Below are 20,447 nucleotides of genomic sequence, written 5' to 3'. Positions count from 1 at the left end.
AAGCAAGGTAGAGCTTGGGCAGATTGCAGCACCCAGCAGGAAGGCCCAGTGCCAGCAGCAGGAGGTGCCCGGTGCCCTGCCTACACAAACAGATTAGAGCTCAGCCCCCACCCAGCAGCTCCCTCCATCACTGTGATACCTGCAGCACAGCCAGAGCAGAAAGCAGGGATTGAACAAGGAGCTAAAAACACCACAAAACCATGACAGCCACCAGTAACAAAAGCAAAGCTTGCCATGTGGGGCTACCTTCTGGAGATTTAGATCCTAAATGGGACTTTTCATGAGAAATCCACTTAGTATTCCTCTAAAATTCCAGGAGGGTGAAATCCCCCACTCCCTCATCTCATTAAGATGAAGGAATGCCAGGTATGTGGCAGGAATCTGGGGGTGAGAGGAGGAGTGGGGTATGTTTTAACCAAGCGGCAGCATGGAAAATGAAATTATAGTGATCGAAGGGTCAGGGCTGGAAATGCATTTTGTGGTGCTGAGAAACAACAGCAGCCAGGAGCATCCTGCTAATGCAACACATCCAATCCAAGGGGCAGAAAACTGAGTTTAAAGATGACACACACGCACAAAAAGCAGCCCTGCCACACTCAGCAATCAGAGCTGCTTTTCCTAATACTCAACAAGCTATGCAAGGAGCTTACTGAGTGCTCAAAGCCAGAGCTGCCAGATGGAATCTACCTGGTAACACCCTCTGCGAGCCTAAAAAGCCATGGTGGAAAATCCAGGTTACTGCGGATACAACCTATAAAACAGCTGGGGACACTGTAAAGGTATTTTGCCTCTGGAGTGCTGACAACAGGTTCTAAAGACAGAGAGCAAACAGAATTATGTCTGGAGCTGAGCAGGGAACAGCGTCGCTGCCAGCCCTCAGGGCACCCCCAGGGCTGCTCCTCACCTGGTGGGTCAGGCTGCAGAACAAGTGTCAGTGAGTCAGGCTCCATTTCCTGCTTTATTACCATAAATAAAGTTCAGGTATCTCACCTCACATCCTCCAAAAACAAGGAGCTTCCATGCTTTCCTTTCCAAAGGTCTATTTTCTCTGGAATTCAGTGGGTTTGAATGAAGCCATGCTAACGTTGCATGCTGTGAAGCTCAGCCAGACCCATCCAGAGCGGTGCCCTGAGCATCCCCTGGGGATGAGCTTCCTCTTGTGTTAACAGCCTGAGCACAGCTACTGGGAACACAGGAGCCTGGATGCCTACAAGGAATCTGAATGACAACATGAAACACGCTTTCCCCACCAGCACATCGCTTCTATTCATTTTATTTCCTGGCAGATAAAGAGAGCAAACACTTCATTCTTCACCTCGGTCCTGAAATAAATTAACAGGTAAAGAAACCCTGTCCAGGACTGGGAATTCTGAGAGCATAAAAGTCAGACCTTAAACCCAGTTTGTTCCATATTCTGACAGTGATCAGCAGCAATTGAATAAGACAAGTACAGAGTGATTCTTACACCACTGCATGGCTCAATCAGCTTCAGACGGTAAGTGGTCAGAAGGCTCCCACCTGCACCTGATCCATCTGAGCATGAAACATGGACCAGCTCCCCAGGGCTTTATCTGACCTCCCCCTACAACCCTCTTTTCTTCCTTCCCACCAGCCTTACCATCATCTGCAACTGTTACACAGTGTGAGCAGCCCCTGCCAACATGACTCTGGGGTTAATTTTGCTGTTACAGACGCTGAGGCACAGCAGCAAGGTCAAAGCAAACAAGCACAAACTGGCTTGTCAGGAGTAAATAGAGATGAAAATGAAGGCAGCCCTCCTGGCTCTCCATCTAGTGCTCTCATTATGGTCTCTGCTGCCTTAGGAAATGGAAAGCAAGCCCACTGCTCAAAAAAGGGAAGAAAAGATCCCTAAGGAAGTAGAAGAAACAATGCAATTAAAAAGAAAACAGAAAACATAGAAACTAATGGCACTTTGATGGCCTAAGAGCCAAGGCTGGGCTCAGAAACAGACTAAAAGGTGTGCAGCAGCAAACCAGGGGAGGCTGAGCATCTGAAAAGAGCAAAATGCAGCATGGAGGGTTGTTGGTAAACCACACCAGCAAACTGCAGCCTGAACCGCTTCAGGCCGAGCAGTTCTGTTGAAGCTCATGTTCAACCACTGGCAGTGGGAGTGAATAATGGGACGCAGAGCAGCTGCTCTGTGCCTGACGTGTAGAACCAGGGTGGAAATCCCACCATCTGACTTGGGGGATAACGTTAAATCCATTACAGCAGGCTGCCTTCCCCAGCTCATCCCACACAAGCTTCACAAGTTCTGCTTTACGCCTGGCTGCTACATGAGCATTGCAGGCTGTCTGCGGAGGGATAATCCTATATTTTAAGTGACAGGGCATCTCCTCTTTCTTCTGCAATGCTGCCTTACCCAGCACATTAACTATCCTGGAGATTAATAATTGGAGCAAAGAGTTCTAATGTTGGTGTCCGAGCAGAGATTTAGCAAAGAATGGTTTGTGTTTGAAGTCGTCGTGGCACAGGAAACATAAGAAGCCTTGAAGACCAAAAGCAAACCCTGCCCACAGCACAAGAGGAAATCTGGGACATGGGACACGTGAGCCGTGTTTAGTCCCCAGGGCTCCTCACTGACGTGGTGTTCCCACTCCCAGCAGATCTTAGGGACCCTGTGAAAGGTGGAACCCAGTTTAGATTAAATAGACCGAGCTCACCAAGCCTGATAAATTGCAACTTGTACTTTTGTATTCTTTGACCTGAATTAGGTGATAACTCCGTTGTATAATAAGGTTGTGGGCTGCTTTGAACCTTAAGTACTGAGGACCAGCTAAGGACCACTAGACCAAGTCAGGTTGGCAACTGCACTTGTCAGCTTGCAGGACACCTGTGAGGATACACTCCCTGCTGCCCACAAGGCTGCCCACACAGCAGCTCTACCCATGCAGTTCTACACAGCCCGCTGAGCACCTGGCAGAGGCCCTCACAGTGCCATCACCTGCATTCCCTGTCCACAGAGCTGTATTTCTTCCTCTCCAGTAACAATTCCTCCTATAGCTCCCCAAAGCCAGACAACACTCCAGAAAGAGCCAGAAAGGCACCTTACTGGCCTCCTCCTCCTTTAAGTGGTGTAAGCCAAAGCAAGGGAGGAAGGTTCCAAGCCCCCTCTGGGTGTGGTGCACCCTACATTGGTTATATGGAAAACTGACACCAAAAACCTTGCTACAGAAATGGCACCATGGTGGACATCCAAGAGAACTTCAACTACCAGCACTGCTTCCTCCTGCCCTCATTCAACCTTTGTGCCACCACCACCACCACTCACGTAGCACTTCAGCAGAACAAATCAGGGAAGCAAACCTCAGCTGGTAAAAATCAATCCTGTTTTCCAACGTCCACCCTTTTAATGTTGCTTCTCCGAGCAATTAAACGACACCAGCGTAGTTAGCACAGCTTGTGACTGCAATTGTATTGCCCGAGTTCATTAGATACTCCAGTTATTACAGTAACAAATTAACAGCTAATATTTATAAGATTATAAAATCACGCTTCCTGGAAGCAGTCAAAGCTGCTGACTTGGCAACTCTTTGCTGCATTGCACAGCTCTGCTCCCAATCCATAAGCAAAATGGTTGGAACAGTTCGGCCAAGCATCAACACCGTGAGCACTGTGCCCACCGTGACAGCTAGAAATGGGTCAGAAAGAGGTCAAACAGCAATGGGACACCAGCCCAGATCAACAAAACAAAACCCAACAGAAACGCTTTGGTGGGGTGTAACATTTCTGCATCTCAGCACAGCATGTTTGTCCACATTCTTTGAACACCTCAAATTGCCTTAATGTTCTTGAAAAGCGGGAGGCCTGGAGGCAGCTTGGGATGGCCTCCAAGCTGGATTGCTGGTCCTAGCTACAGGCAGCAAGCTCCCTTCTCCTCCTCCTTCTTCCCAGTCAGTTAAGATGAAGCCAAAGGGAGAAACCAGTGCCAGGAACCAGGCAGTAGAGCAGGTCCACACCACTTCCCCCTTTACAGTCTCCAAGAATGCATTTAACTTCTGCACACAGCTGTGACCTCAGCGTGCAGGACCTGACACATTCAGCTCTTCTTAAAGTCATGGGTCTGGTTAAGATTTTTGCTATTAGATACGTGTACCACATCCTATGGCAATAAACTTAATGCTTCAGCATCAACACGTATCTCACAGCCTTTGTTTTGACTCAGCAAGATAACTTATCTCAATGCTCCGCAGCTCTCACAGGACTGACTGGAAGCCACCACCTGCTTACCCTCCTGATACCAATTATGACCCAGATAGTTTCCTCATAGTCCTACTTTTTCCAGCCCAACACTTGAACTTTAGGGCTCTTGCCAAAACTGCTGGTGTTTGCTTAGATTTCAGTCCAGCATTTAGCACTGATTATTCTTTTGGTAAAACAACAGCAAGTCGTTCAGTGCGAGAACTGAGTTAAATTTCAGCTGGAGCATGTTGTGCAGGACAGGGGCCTGGCTGCAAACCTGTTTTCCAGCAACATACAATCACTCAAATACCTGCTTATTGCTGTACCTATTGAAGAGCTCACATCACTGAAACACGTCAGTGATAAAGCAAAGCGTTGGCTTTATTGCTAACAAGATTTTCAGTGACCATCCTCTGCTCTGATTTAGTCACAGTGCCAACAATTCAGAAGCAATTCAAGTCAAAAGGTAAATCTGACCTTCAGCGGCAGCTAACAACCCTGACTACACTCACATTAGCACCCTTTCTAGTACTGAGAGCACACTAAGCATGGCAAGGGATTTCTGCTAGGGGACAATCTGTCCTCTTTCCCACCATTGCTATAACATGGCTGACACTAATGGTTTCAGGAGAACGTGCTACCAAGAGGCTTCCAATGGAGGAAGCCAATGTATTGTGTATCATGGAATATAGATACAGATATGCAGGTGCTCCCAGCCAGCTTTCAAAGAGCAGCACAGTCACAGTCACACTTGTTGAGAGCTGCCCTGCTCAGCCCCCACTCCTGCAAAATCACCTGCAGACTCCACAGGACTCAGCACTCCTTCTGATCTGTGCTTTAAGAAGGGCTCCTCCTTTACAGCTGAGCCGTGTTCTATGTGATCACACCTCTGCTTTTAATCAAGATGCCAGCAGCTGACAAACTCAGAAGTGTCTGAAACCCCACTGATCATGCCGTGGTTTACCAGAAGCACGAAGCAGGATGGACATCAATCAGGACACCAGCCCAGGCAGCCTCAGGAGGAGGCTGGAGGCCAAGAAGCTCCTATAGCACAGCTTCACAACAGCTCACTTCAACGAGCAATAGAGACACCTGCTGGACTGACTCGTGCAATACAAGCCCAGCTTCTGGGCTGTGCAATGAGAGCAGCATACAACCAGTGAACTTTTAATTAAAAAAACCCCACAAACGTTTTCAAAAAAACCCTGAGTCTTATCATACAAGTTCATAAGAGAGTATTTTCCTCTGGAATGCATTTTTCCGGCGTTCTGCCTTGTTGATTCACTTTCCTGTGCTATGCAGCAGTACAATCCATTACAATCACTCCAGCTGATGCTTCAGAGCAGCACTTCTCTTCCAAGCAACAGATGAGACACTTTGCATTCCCAGAGCAGCCAACAGGGAGAGCCCAAGGCTTCTGCTCTACACACAGCTCAGGCTGCAGAGCATCAGCTTTTCTCTTTGCATCGTTCCCTCCATGGGAGGGGCTGTTACAAAGGCTCATCGCACTACGCCTGCTCACAAGGATTGCCTGTACCAGCTGCCAGTGCCCTGCTGGGTGCCAATGCCTCTGTAGTCTTTGGGGCCTGCTTTGGAAGGCGGATGGGCACGTAGACATTTGAGGCACAGTGTTCCTTGAGGTATTCTCCCCCTTTTTCTTCATAGTCTTTTCTGGTAATCCAACCTTCTTCACGGGTCATGTGTTCCACTGCCCAATCCCGAGCCCCGTACCAAGCATCTAAAATGGGACTGGAAGCAAGGTGAACCTGGAAGGAAAATACAAGAACATCAAATGCAGAACAATCCCAGCTTGTTTAAGATCTAAACACAGGAGAGAAAAGCCCTTTTTACTCCAGTTACAATGCAAGTCACTATTTCCAAATTTCAAGCTGGTAATTCAGTGCTTCTGAAAGTGATTTTAGGAAAGGATTTGAAGCATGTTTTCACCCTCGGATCAATTCCCCATGAAACTGCTGAGTTTCTACAGCTTCCAGAGCACGTGTATGCATCACATTCACAACCAGCAGCACTAACAGCTCAAAGCCAATACTGGAAGAGCTGGTGGCAATGCAAAACAGGTATCAAGAGCTCCAGCAATGCTTCCTACTTGTTTGAAGTGGCAAGGTGGAATACTGCAAGCTAAGAAAGCACATTGTGTGGGAAAAAGACTATATGTGCTCCTTCCATGTGCTCTTTTTTCTCTTCTGGAGTAGATTCATGCTCCCATTTAAATGATTCTTATTACTGCAGCATAAAATGCTTCCTGCTGCAGCTACAAGCCGGCTGAACAAGGCACCCTGTAAGCATTATACATAATATCTATGAAATGACATTTCTGATAGAACCACAGCACGGAACATTTGAATGGAAAAAAGAAAGCTCTTCTTTTTTCATAGGTTTCTAAGACACTTTTTGCTGCTATTCCAGATAATCTTTACCTGTAAGGACACCAAGTAACTTCATTTCCAAGTAAGCGCAGTTTTTCCCAGCAATGATTCCTAACAAAGGCTGATTGTTTCAGAAAGTAACTGTCCCAATTTGCAGACATTCAGCCAAACGTGCTTTCTTGTGAGTGCACAGTCAGAAGCAACTCCTCCAAGGCAATTCTACTCTTTCTACTGTATTCAGAAAGACCAACTGCTTATCTTTGTTCCACCCTCATTCTCTCACTGTCATCTGCCTCGTCATAAAACAAACACACTCCATTCCCATGCTCTGATGACACCCACTCTGTACTTCTCCCAGCCTGAACTATTTTTTCCACACAGATGAATGGCTATTCATGAAAACATTATATCAGTATGTGTACCTGAAAAGATGACTGGAACGGCCTCATTTCAAGGAGTTCTTTCTGGACTCTGGCTTTTAGTCCAGGATACATTGCATTCCCACCAGTGAGAAAAACATTCTGGACAAGAACAGCTTGTTGCTCTTTTGGATACCTACAAGGGAGGAAAAAGACCCACAAATTCTATCTTTTTCAGGAATGTTACTTCTCTGAACTGAGCAGCTACCAGGGAAAAACACAACAGATTGTCTTCAAGATTCACACCTTTACATATTTTCTCCACCTCGCTGGCATGAAACCCTGTGTTCATTAGGTTTCTGTAAATTCAGGGGATGGGCAGAAGAAAATCCTCAGAGCACTCTGAACTGTATCCTTGTAAATCAACAATTTAGTAGAGCTGGAGTTCTTACTTCCTGGAAAACTTGACCTCATGTACTCCTAGAGTTTGATGACTTGCAAACATCACTGACTTTGGTCTTACAGAAAGAGATTGATACCTTATTGTTTTAGGGGATAGATATTTTTGCAAGGGTTCTTTGTTTATCTCCACAACAGCTTGGATCAGTAGTCTATAAAGCAGGATGTGTACAAGACAGTGTACCGCTGTGCGGGAAGTCCTTTTCATAGAACCATAAGGATCTCTTCCAGTCTCAGTGATTTTATGATTATTGAGTCCAACCATCAACCTGACACTGCCAAGTCCACAACTAAACCACATCTCTAAGCAATATGTCTACACATCTCTTAAGTATGTCCAGGGATGGCAACTTCTTCAGTTCACACAGTGCCCCAACATGTCTGATCTAAGCCTCCCTGGCACAACTGCAAGCCATTTCCTTGTGTCCCATCACTTTACTGCTCAAGGAAAAGGGACTGACAGCCTCCATGCAGCAGCCTGGTTTCAGTCATAGAGAGCAATGCCTGCCTTCAGACTCCTCCAATTAAATTCAATTCCCTCAGCCATCTCTGATGTCTTGTTTTCTAGTTCCTTCACCAGCTTTGTTACTCTTCACTGAATGCACTCCCGAAACAACTCAGCATCTCTGTTGCAGTGAGGGGCCCAAACTAGTTTCTGTAACGTTAATAAAATACTCAATCTTTGTCTCAACCTCCTTCAATTTCTACTTTTATTTTACAATGTATATATATGTTAGTTGAGTAGCACATGTATCTGATTTATCAATAAATACATATATATCGACAGTTTACACTCTAGAACTTCAATAAATACAAGTGAATAACAAAAAGAGTTTTAAGACCACTGACTCAGACAACCAAACTTAGAATTGGTTTCTAGAACAGAAAGGCATCTCTAACCTTCAACACTCAAGCCTGCCAAAAAAAGAACTACTCAAACATGCCTTTCTCAAGGTACTGTTAAATAACCAGCATTGTAAAAGCTGGTATCCAAACAAAGGCTTGTTTGAAGAAAATGCCCAGTTATCTCTGTAAACTCACCTTTCGAGTACATATTGCATCGTTTCTGCTATACCGGTTTGGTCTTCTCCTATCAGGGAGGGCTGGAAGATGATCTCTGGAGCTCTTATTCTTTCAGTGCCAAGAAAAAGTTGGTGGTATTCTGCCAGGTTAAACACGGGCTTTAAAAATAGGAGATTGAAAAATAGGAAGTTATACTAGAGAACAGAGCGAGCAAAGTTTCCAGAGAATCTCTACTAAAAAGACCGTGATATTCTCTCAGAGACAGTGCTGCAAAAGGTTCTAAAAGGATAAGGAAAACTGACTTCTTTTTTTCCCTTCATACTTGTTACTGTTCAGTCCTAAAGCTCAGTGTCAGAAAGTTTTGTTCACACTAGAATGGGATACAGGCTATGAGTCACACGCAAAAGCTTAAGCAGGACTGTTTCCCAAAGAACATGGCATTGCAACAGCATGCAGAGAGCTGACTGCATATACTCATGCTCAAACCATCAGTCATGACTGTGAGGACTCCTGTCTTGAGCACAGTTCAGGGGTTTAAGAATCTCCACCACAAACAGACAGCACTGTTCACATTTGGAGAAACAGTCAAACAAACAGCAGGCAGTAACCTCTGACATAAGCTGTAGGTATTTAAGTCAAACCTGCACTGCAGCAACAGGCTTCTCAGCTTCAGGTTGTTCCTCAGCAAATAAAGGTTCAAACTCATTAATACTTTCGACATCTTCCAGTGACTGTTCACTGCCCAGTGGATCCAAGTCAGGTGTCTAGAAACAGAACATGCAGATCTGTTAGCCCAGATGTGCTGGGCACATATACCACATCAATGCTGCTGACACATTCAGAAGATGTAACCCTGATTCCTGCACATCCAAACTCTATCATGCTTGAAAACACATACGTTGCCCTTCAGCACGGAAGACAAAAATCAGAACAATGACAGCCCAGAAAACAGGAGTAGAAAAATACATTCACTCTAAGAATAAAAATCAAGCATTTTCAGACTTCATAATTATTATTATTACCTTGAAGACAGCTCAGAAATGAAAAGCCTTAGTCAACAGGTTGAATGCCAGGACCCTGCTAGCATAATAACATATTAAAGCTTATTAAAATAGCTTTTAAAGTTGGTTGAAACATGGTGCTCTCCCAGCACCTCTAACTGTTCTATAATTACCACTTAATTCCCTGCTTTGCTTGTGTGGGACTGGAAAACAAATATTTGCAAGTTAAAACGCCAGCAGTTTTTGACAGTTGCCTACTTGTAACTGCTCAGCATTTGCACATGGGATATAAAAAAGCCTCACTGCATTTTACACAGACAGAAAGCTGCTCCCAAAGCTCCTTCCTAATGAAAAGCATCACTCCAGATTACAGAACACTATGGTGAATTAGGAGCAATTATTTAATTACCTCATTTATTCCTTCATTACAATGATGTAGATTCCTAATTTTGTCTCCAAAGATCTGGTTTTGCCTTGTTGTTCTTCTTTAAATGTAAGGGTTTGTCATGATATTTTGCAAGCAATAGCAGGATAAAATAAAGCTGGAACATTTAAACCTTCTGAAGCTTCTCGTTTATCTCATTTAAAAGACAGATAACTACTCCAAATCGATGACATGCCCATTGTTAAAGCAAACTAATGGAAGTCACCTGATGTTATCTCCAGCATTTTTTGGCTTCTAAAAAGCAAAACAAAATCACACCAACAGCAAAGCATGACATATTTAAAGCAGAAGAGCTGGCACAAATCCTAGGACAACATAATTAGCTTCTAGCTCTTTACACAGCCCGCAGAGATGGTCTGTCTTCACAAATGGATTCACTGGTAACTGTAAGCTTTCTCGCAAAGCCCAGACCAAACAAAAAGGCTCTTGCCAAATTTCATATCAACGTATAATTGAGATAATTAGGTATGCCTGGTAGGCTGTGATATGTTGGTAGTAGAAGAGGGGAGGATGATATAGGGAACGTAGGCACAGCCACCTGGCAGAATCACAAGGAGCCCATAGGCATTCAGCTATCGCTTTCTGGAACGTTGGTAAAATCCACGATCTAACCCCATTTTGCTCACATGCAGTCACTCTGATTCTTACATAAACTTCCCTGATAAGGACAGAACCCAGAAGAACCATCTCACTGCCTAGTTCTGGCTGTGTCTCAAGTTCTATATGAAACATGAGAATTGTTATTTCCAGCACCACTGTCCTCTGTACTTCATCCTTCTGTTTTCTTGCCTACCTTTTCCTGAGCAAAGACAGATAAAACTAAAATGAAGGAATAGATTTGGACCATCTCTTAGAAGCAGTTGGTACGTGCTGGGCCTGTGTTAGTCTGGCAAAGCAAATGACTTTCCCTTCTCAGAGAAGACTCCATAGATGTGAGCTTTATACGACAGCAGTGTCTGCTTTGATCTGCGACCGAGAACCATACCCAAAACAAAAGCAAAGGGTTGGTTCTTTACCATAAAGTTCTCTGCATTTGAAAGCAAAGAACACAAAGGCAAATACCATTTTCAAAAGGAGCTTACCTTTAATGCTAGGTTACAAGCATTTAAGTAGTGGTGGGTCAGACAACCATACAACAACTTGAGTTTTAAGTACTTACAATTCAATGTCATCAATTCTCTTAAAAAGAAAGAAGCAGACCTGATGCATTATAGATTATTTCAGCAAAAGTAATGCAAAAGTAAAGGAAGACAGGAGTTTGCAGCATGACCAAGGTAAGTGTGTTACCTGCTACATTTACAACCCTATAAGCAAGCCACCCTTCAAGCAAGGATTTGTGATGGCTTGCACTTCATGTGCATCAGGAATAATAGTACAATATGGAAGTGGCGTGACTATCGTGTATGATTTATTTCAGGCTGCTTTATTCTTTTATCCCCAGTTGAAGTTTTTGAGGAAGCTTACTGCCATTATATAATTATGTACTTTAACCAGCATCAGCAAGCCTAGAGGTTATGCTTAGAATTGTGAGAAATCAAACAGTAAGACAGATCCCAGAGCACACTGCAAGAAGGGTTACTGATTTCAGGCATACTCTTAAACAATCATAACTCTAAACTTCCATAACTGCATAAGGAAAGCTGCAAATGAGGAGCAGCTGCCAAATCAGCAACGAGAGTATTAAAGGAAAACCTTAGCCCATCAATAATACAGATATTTACACATAGGGAACGTTTTAAGACAGAAACTTAACCCTCACAGAGATTAGAATCAGATCAACTTGGAGGAAACATACCTCTGGTTTGCTGTCCACAACATCCACTTCAATATTGACCTCCGCCTGTAGGATTTTCTGTTTCGTTTGTTCAACGGTCAGGCTCAATTTGTTGATGTAAGACTGAAGTTCCTCTGCAGAGTCCATGTTCAGCTCCACTAAAGCTTTGTGAAATTGATCCATTTGCCTTCGAATGTTCCTGAGACAAATCAGATGCGGTGTGATATAACCAAAAAAGTTAAAAAAAGAAAAAAAAAAAATAAAAAAATTAAATAAAAAAAAGAAAATGATACAAAATGCTACTAGCTACGTATATACACTGCTCTCATTATGGGAGACTCAAAATACCTCACAGAAAAGTACTATTCAGAACTCGTAGGCATATCACAGAACCACAGAATCACAGAATTGTAGGGAAGGGAAGAGACCTCTAGAGATCATCGAGTCCAACCCCCCTGCCAAGCAGGCCCCCTTACAATACTCATACACAGCTCGTTCAGTTCGGGTCTTTGAATATCTCAGAGATAGGAGCTCCACCACCTTCCTGGGCAGCCTGTTCCGTTTGCTCCTCCCTCACCTAACTAGGTGAAAGATTCCTTCGCACATTTGTGGACTTCCTCATGCTGTACTTTTTCCATTACCCCTTAGTCGCTTTCCCCACACATCTACTCAAAAGAGACAGCCTTGCCTATGGCCCCACACTCAGGTTATTTATAACCTGGATCGATCCCTTCCTGCGGTCCTTGTTTGCTTCAGGCTAATTACAGACAGTTCCCTAAGTTTCTCTATAGGGGAGTATGCTCCAGGCATTTCTTTTTATGCCTCGATGGCTTCTTTCAGAGATTCCCTAGTCTTTTTTGTACTGGGGAGCCCAGATCTGACACATATCCAGATGAAGGCTACAGTGCGAGTAAGAGGGGAAATCAACGTCCTCGACTTGACTGGCTGCTCTTCTTTAATACACCCCAGCGATTGCATTTGGCTTTTTTTGAGTACAAGGACACTGCTGGTCCTAGCTGTCAACTGTGTCCACCAGAGCAAGGTCCCTTCAGCAGAAGTCCTCTCCAGCTAGGCTCTTCCCCGCTGTATGGTGCATTGCATTGTTTCTACCAGGTGCAAGACTCTACACTTGCTTTTTGTTAAATCTATCGGTTTCTTAATGCCAGCTCATCCACCTGTCAGGTCTCTGATGGACGAACAGCTCAGCGTGATCAGCCCAAATCTCCAATTCGTTGTCATCACAAAATTGCTGAGGGTGTCATATCCCTCATCCAGGATCGCATGATGCTTGAACAAGACGGACCGCACAGACCCTTGGGGAGAAGTCATGAGTATACATGCCTCAGCAGACACCGCACCGCCACACACACCTCTGCACTTGCCAGTCACAAATTCTCGACCCACTTCACCGTCCACTTCATCTATCCCCACACTTCCTCAGCTTGTTATAGGGACGTCATGGGAGCAGGTTATCAAGCCTTATTGAAATCAAGGTAGACTACATCTACCGCTCTCCCCCCGTCCACCCAGCTAGTGACATCTTCATAAAAGGCCAACAAGTTGGTCGAGCACAACCTCCCCTTGGTGAACCCATGCTGGGTACTCCTGATAACCTCCTTATCTCCCAGTTGTCTGGAGATGGCATCCAGCACAAGCTGTTCCATCACCTTCACAGAATCACACAGAATCACAGAATTGTAGGGTTGGAAGGGACCTCTAGAGATCATTCTGCACATTCGTGCAGAACTTCCTATGCTGTACTTTCATCTCAAATCTCCTGCATCAATTAAGTCCCAAGAGAGCTGGAAAAAGAACCTGCCATGATTACCTGCACATACAGCAGCCTGTCCAGCCTCTCCTGGTCAAGGTGCAGCTTCTCTTCTCTCCGACGTGCATTGAGTTCTTGAAGTCTACGCAACTGCTGCTGCCGCCTCTCCTGCTTTTCCTCTGATGTCAGAGTGCTCCCCAGGAGTTTGTTAGAGAAGGGCAGCTGCATCTTGTGCACGTTGTTCTCGTAGTACTCTGGTGACCGCCACTTCTGTAGTTCTGAATATTTGCGAAGAACAAAAATTATTTTGTCAGGTTGAACAGGATGATTCACACATCATACATTCTCCAAACCAAGTTCAGACTTAAGAGAAAGCAGGCAACAATCCAGCCCAGGATTCTGCCCACTTCTTGGCAGTCACTCCTTTATTTAAGCTGCCTCCTCAGAGAACTGAATTCACGTCAGACTGAGAGCAAATGGCTCTTAGCACTCTCTTCTCCAGGAGGCAACAAACAAAGGAACATAGGGCACAGAATGAAGTTTCAGTAAGCCACACATCCAAGTACAAAAAACCAAGCTGGTTCTACCTTCTGTATAGTCCTCCGCAATGTAGCTGTGCTCATGAAGTATCTCTTCCATGCGACTGAGAGTGATGGCAGCAAAGTGCCCGGGGTATTTGAGCTGGAGGAGGCGTTGCAGGTACACAGCTGCCTGACACCCACCAAGATTGATACGTTTGCAATTCTTAGCATCCAACCTGAAAGTCCAAAAGAAACAACTGAAATCGAAGAGAGACCTTCACTGTAAAAGTGCCCTCCTGTTCTAGGCAGCATTATCCATTTTAACATGGTCAAGTGGGGAGATGAGGTAGTTCTTTCTCTTCAGTATAAATTAGGACCTGGTAAGAAGTCACATTGCAGGAGCTGTAAGGCTGAATGCCAGAGGAATAGGTATTTTTACCACTGACAAGAAGAACTTATTGGGTTCTCAGGACATTAAGAACTCACCTCCCTTCTAGGATAGGCAAAATATGCGTACACTGATAGCCTGAAGATATCACCAATCCACTGCAAGGCCAGTTCAGCTTCTTGTTGTGGTAAAAGCTGTACAAGCTATCCACCCCATAGGACACTTTAGGAACTTGATAGCATTCAAACAGGAGCTCTGACATCATTTGCCTTGAATACAAAGGATTGCACACCGCTTCTGTCAAAACTATTGGATGATCAACACAACCCTGTAAAAAACAAGAGAAAAGAAGGAATAAAGGATAAACAGAGATAACTTTCCTTCTTTTAAAGTCCAGCTTCAGCTCCTCCCAAACAACAACGAGCACACACATTATGTGCAGGCTACTGAACACTTACATTACACCCAGTGCTCAAGGGGATAGTGCTTGCCTATAGGTGGGCTTGCCTATTAATTCAACCAAGGAATGAACTGCAAAACGTGGAGATGAATGGATTTTAAAAGCATACACTGAAAGTTCCATGCAAACACATGAAAGAGCTTCCCTATGAGAGCAGCAGGGCCACGGGCCAGAGCCTGCTTTCCACAGGGGCTGGATCTCCTGAGGTCCCTCCCAACCCCCAAATTAACCAAAATCTATACAGCGTGGAGGCAAAAAGTGACTGCAAACCGGAGATTTAGTTCTGCCTTTTTCTAATTAAGGAAACCAGATACAATTATCAGCGTTTAATCTCCGCCTCAGGAGGTGATCCCGGATGGTTGGGCTTGGCTGGTACCTGCGAGGAGACCCCCAAGCGTTGGAAGACGTGGTCGAACAGCAGCTCCTGCAGCTCCAGCTGGACGGGCACGTTGCGATCGAAGGGCGAACGGAGCAGCCAACGCAGCGGCTCGGGGCTGCCCAGGTCGTTGCCCACTTGAGTCTCGGCCCCGGCCCCACCGCGAGCCCCGCGGCTGCGAGCCGCCAGAGAACGGAACCGGAGCAAAGGCTCAGCGGGGACAGAGGGGTCGGCGGCGGCCCAACCCGCTCGTGTCTGGAACGAGCCGTTGTCGATCACCAGCGGTACCGGCTGTGGGCTGCGCACGGCTGGGCTCGGAGCCTGAACCGGGTCCGGGGCCCAGCGAGCGTCGCGGAAGGGGAACACCCGCCCCGCCGCCATCTTGGGCGCACCACAACGACTCCGGGCGGCAACGCGGGCTGCGATCGGGTTCCGGGGCTCCGCTCTGCTCTCCTCAGGAGAGATGTCTGACTGGAAAGGCCTTTCCAAGCGAATGGTAATAGGACGGTGATGAAAATAGTATATGTTCCTGATGGATTCACTAATAGAATGAAATAGGCAGAGAAAGTTAGAAATGGGGTCTGTACTAATATGGGATGTACACATACCCCATGTCAAACAAGAGCACCTGGCATAAGCAGTTTTTAACTAACTAGTAGTAGCCTGATTCTGCATTACTGAGTTCTCAAAAGTCACCTTCATTACCAGTTGCAAAGAGCAATTGAAGTGCTTGGTTATACTGCATTAGAATCCCTTTAACTACCACTTTAACATCAGCCTTGAGGGCTTTCCAATATATACTTACCCTGTAATTACCAGCTGAAGCAATGACAATCAAATCAGATGTTTTCTCGGCTCTCCTTATCCCGTGCTTAATCCATTTCACCTCCTCCCCACCCTTGCAGGGCTGTTCCTCTTGCTGTCCATGCTGAGGATATCAGTGGTCCTCTTGTGATTAACAGTGATGCAATCAGAGTTATAAAAAGGTAGTTAGTAAAGAACAAGCTGTTCTAAACTTAGATTAACCTGAAGCTAAGCAATGAAGTATCCTCCAGTTCCTTTGGTGAGCGAGCTGACTTTGCCTATCTTCTTTTGTCTTTCTTTGCCATATCTGCTAATACTGATTATAATGGTGGTCTGGCTACGGCTCTTACTTAATGAAGGTAAGTTGGCTGCATGCATGTAGAAAGGCTTTGTCTCTTAACTTCATCTTTAAAGCATTCTGTGAGCTATTTTTAACCTGATGCCCCTCATCACAGAGGGAAAATAAAGGTGTGGTTTGGTGGTTGAATGCACTTTGTAGATTCCCATTTAAAAGAAATGCTTCCTAATAACTTTGCGTGGTTTTCAAATGCTTGTGTTGTAGTTCATCCTCTCTGTGTATTTTGGGTAGGGAGTGGATTTTTCCAGGGGAGCTGTTAAGGGATTCTCTTGTTAATGTTAAGGCTGATAAAAAGCAGTTTCTTAAAGGAGCAGGACGTGCATTTTCATTTCTTTGTGTATTTTGCATCTCTTTCTGCTCTGCCACTGTTCTTAATTCTGACATGTCAGTAACTAATAAGATGCTTTGGTTTAGGCTAATAATAGGCTTGCTGATGTACTCCTGGGCATAAAGCTTGGCTGGTTTTGCTAATCCTGGAGCACAAGCAGTTGCAGCTGAGGAATCAATCGTAAGTTGACTGATTCCAATCAAAAGCAGTAATTCTGCCTTTGAGGGACAACTGTAGGGAGGAAAATAAGAATAAAAACTGGCTTCAACAAGCCAGGTTCTTACTTAATGTTTTAGTAACCATTTCTATAATGGATCCCCAAGGAGCAGAGATAACCAAATGATTCCTTTGGACCCACAGACAGCAGTGGAACAGAAGGTGTTCACCACAGCTGAGGCTTATCTTCTAATCACCTTTCCTGTCCTGCCTTCACGTACTCGTGCATTTGTTGACTCTCAGCTCCTATTTTTCAGTTTTAATGTACAGGTGATGCTCATAGAAATCCCTGCTTGCTGCTGGCTGATTCTCCGCACATCCGAGTGCACTCTTTTGGATAACCAATGACAGTAACAAGAGTGCCGGCTCTATGGAGTTCTGATAATGGTACAAACTACCCTGAGTAGCATAGGCATGGCTTATTTCTAATGTCTGAAAAGCAGAAGAAAATGTATTGTGTAGGTGAAGGGGAGCTGTGCCTTGTTCTAATGTTGAGTTTGGGTGTCAATTTTTCCCTGGACAGAGGAACTCTGAAATAATTTGATGCCTTGATTGAGTTATATATGTACATACGTATACATACACATATGTATTTTCAGGTTCTGTGTACTGCATTTACCTTTCTAATGCCAGGCCCTAGGATGGCTGTTATTTGCATCAGGATCCCATGATCTAAATTCCCTCTCAATCAATATGATTACATGTGTTACCAAACTTCAAGATACTGGTGTGCTTGAAGAACTGCAGCATTCAAGTATTTCTCTATCACTCTTAAGAAACTGAATAGAGCAATGGTCTTTTTAATATCTTCTTGACTAATTAAGTCATATTCAATTATCTTATGCCACTTTAGGTGCAAGTGGGGAATAAAACAGGTGCATAACTCAGCTTTACCTTTAACGTAGTTGCTTAATAAAACTTAATTAGCTAAGATCAAACACTTGTACAGGCTTCTTGTTGCCTAGCTGGGGTTGAAAAGCCTTAATTCCAGGTGGAAGGGGTTCAGAAGAATTTTGTCCAGCTCCTAGAGCTACTAACTGTAATGTAACAGATCTCTAAATCTACCTTCTAGAAGAGACGCCTCCTGCAGAAGCAACTAAGAAACAATCTGATGTGTCTCCTTCTGAATCTAAATCTGAAGATGAACCAACAGATGCTGAAAGCCAAAATGATACAGCAAGTACAGAATTTGAAGAGGACAAACAACCCAGCGGCCCTGTGGGACAACCAAAGCCCAAACTGCTTATCTGAGTTCAAAAGCCAAAAGCAAACTACCATCTCAGGCGGCTGGTCTCAGAACCGAAGATAAGACCCTCCCATGTGGAAAGGAGTGTTCTCTGCAACATCATGATGGTGAGTGCGTGACCAGACTATCTATCTCTTGGCATATCTGTTGTTTTTGTGCCTCAGCTCGTATTATTATTTTTTTCCATCTCTGCCTGAGATATCTTCAGGACTGGTTTCTGCCTCGTTAATGAACTACAAGAGGTTTTCTCTCCCTGTCATCCCTATTTGGAATGATTCCTGTTGTATACCAACTAAAGGTAGTACAAAATTGAGCAGAGTCACTACAGAATCACAGAATGACCCGGGTTGGAAGGGACCTCAAGGATCATGTAGTTCCAACCCCCCTGCCTGGCAGGGCCACCAAAACACACACCTTTACTTAGATCAGGTTGCCCAGGGCCCCGTCCAACTGGCCCTTGAACACCTCCAAGGACAGGGCATCCACAACCTCCCTGGGCAGCCTGTTCCAGGGCCTAACCACTCTCCTAGTAAATACTAACTACCCTCTGTATGTATAAGTGTGTGTGTGTATTAGTAAGGCATGTATATGTATTTGCAAAGTCTTTTGAGACTGCATGCAGATTCATACAAATACCAAAAGATACATCTGAAAGAGTGGAAGAGATTAGGCTTGTGTATGGCTTCTTTCCTTGCTCTTTGGCTGCATACCCTGTTGCAGCAGGGGCTCAGAGGTAAGGCTTATTTCTGCCTCCTCTGTCTCTGTGCTGTCCTCTCTACTTACATTGCATGGATTTTAAACTGCAGCAAAAGTTACCCACGTTTACTTCTACCAGCTGCGCTGGCTGCTTTGTTAGGCCAGAATTGTGAAGGACTGGTATTGTCTTAAACTGCTGTATCTGTTGACTGGCACACCCTGAAGCTGACTTTAGCATGAACCAGGAATATCTCATCTTAAATGATCTTTGGCATCGGATAGAACAAGAGCAGTGTCATGAGATTTTGTTTTTAATTATTATTATTTTTTCCATTACTGGTACTAGAAGAAAAAATGCTAAGAATAAGCCTGGAATTGGCTAGGTTACGTTTTGGCTCTCCTAGACCTCTTTGCATATACAAAAATTCACTTCTTCAGAGCAATCTGAAGATCTGGATTTAAAGCTCATCCCTTATAGCATAGAGCCATAACACACAGGCTTGTTGGTTGTGTTGGGGTGGACAAGAGAAGGGATAGCCATGAATGGTCTCACATTATTTATACCCTACTTGGGAACTTTACCTCTTTCCAAAGTGTGCTTTCCATGACAGTTTCTCTTTCCCCTTTTCTTCACCAGCTGCTGTTCTCCATGCTTTGTTCTCTCGCTTGGACTTTTCTCAGCCATTTGCTCCAGATCTGTAATGTCCTGAGGATTCAACTCCTGCCATCCTCTGTGGCTGTCGATGTGGCTTGGCTTTGTGATTTACTGCGTGGCAATGTTGTGAAAATCCTGGGGCTCCCCAAAGGCTACAAAGCAGAGAGCTGTTAGCTTCAATCATGGGGCACGAGATATGGGAAAACAGAACAGAGTGCAGCTCAGAGGACTGCCCTCGAGGTAGAAATGAAGCTGGTAGTTCTATGGCCATTAAACAGCAATCCTGCTCAGCATCAGTGAGAGCTACTCCCGTGTGGCAGGGAAGGTTTAATTCTCTAATAAAGAAATGAGGGCTAAGCTGATGCACTCGGGTCACAACAGCTGCTTTCTAAGTGAGCAGTATTGATTGATTCTGTGTTATTAAATGGACCACAGCAAGCAGCATCCTCCAAGCACAGAGCTTGGAAGTGTGCTCTGCAGTAGGAAAGTAGCAAAGTACAAATCACTTTTAGAGTGGCTAAACACCCTTAGCACCCATGGAGTGTGTTCCCCTTCACTGCTGTGCAGAATATACCCTTGTCAGTGCACAAAGGTTGGATTCCAGTGCCAGAGACAGTCACTGCCAGCTCTGTGGGGCCATGAAAGGAAGGGGCAGGAGGGGGATATGCTACAGTTCTGAGTGAAGGAAACTCCCCACAGCCCTGCATGGGGAGACTGTATAACGGTTCTGCTGCCTGTAATTACGAAGCACGCCGTGTTTGTCTTTTCCCACAGCCGTCCACGCGTCCAATATTTATGCAGGGCAGCGTGCTTTTTAAATAAAACTTGTTTGCTGTCCGTCTTTGTATCCGCGCTCATTCATTTCGATATATACGGACGTGCTATTCACCAGAAACAAATTCGCCTTTAGCCATCACAGACGGGCACCGCACCGGGCAGGGGCGGCTCTTGACGGGGTGGGCGGAGCCGCGGTCGCTGCG

At 44.9% G+C, this 20,447-nt stretch overlaps 2 protein-coding genes across 2 annotated transcripts in view; one reads left to right on the top strand and one right to left on the bottom strand.

The window, feature by feature from the left end:
- Positions 1–1,257: 1,257 nt before the first annotated feature.
- ACTR5 (actin related protein 5) lies at positions 1,258–18,124 on the bottom strand. Its single transcript, XM_015881397.2, has 9 exons — positions 15,165–18,124; positions 14,427–14,656; positions 14,007–14,176; positions 13,448–13,697; positions 11,673–11,850; positions 9,073–9,195; positions 8,450–8,589; positions 7,013–7,145; positions 1,258–5,969 (listed from the first exon to the last, which is right to left on the bottom strand). Exons 1-9 carry the CDS (start codon positions 15,768–15,770, stop codon positions 5,712–5,714), a joined length of 2,088 nt encoding a protein of 695 aa, XP_015736883.1. The 5' UTR covers positions 15,771–18,124; the 3' UTR covers positions 1,258–5,711.
- ARHGAP40 (Rho GTPase activating protein 40) overlaps positions 18,118–20,447 on the top strand; it is a 47,248-nt gene continuing 44,918 nt past the window's right edge. Inside the window, exon 1 of the mRNA XM_015881403.1 lies at positions 18,118–18,223. The gene's annotated coding sequence lies outside the window, so the exon portion shown is untranslated. The remainder of the gene's footprint in view (positions 18,224–20,447) is intronic.

Source organism: Coturnix japonica, chromosome 20 (assembly GCF_001577835.2).
Source record: "Coturnix japonica isolate 7356 chromosome 20, Coturnix japonica 2.1, whole genome shotgun sequence".
In the NCBI taxonomy this organism is placed as follows: Eukaryota; Metazoa; Chordata; class Aves; order Galliformes; family Phasianidae; genus Coturnix; species Coturnix japonica.
This window is presented reverse-complemented; position numbering and strand designations above follow the sequence as displayed.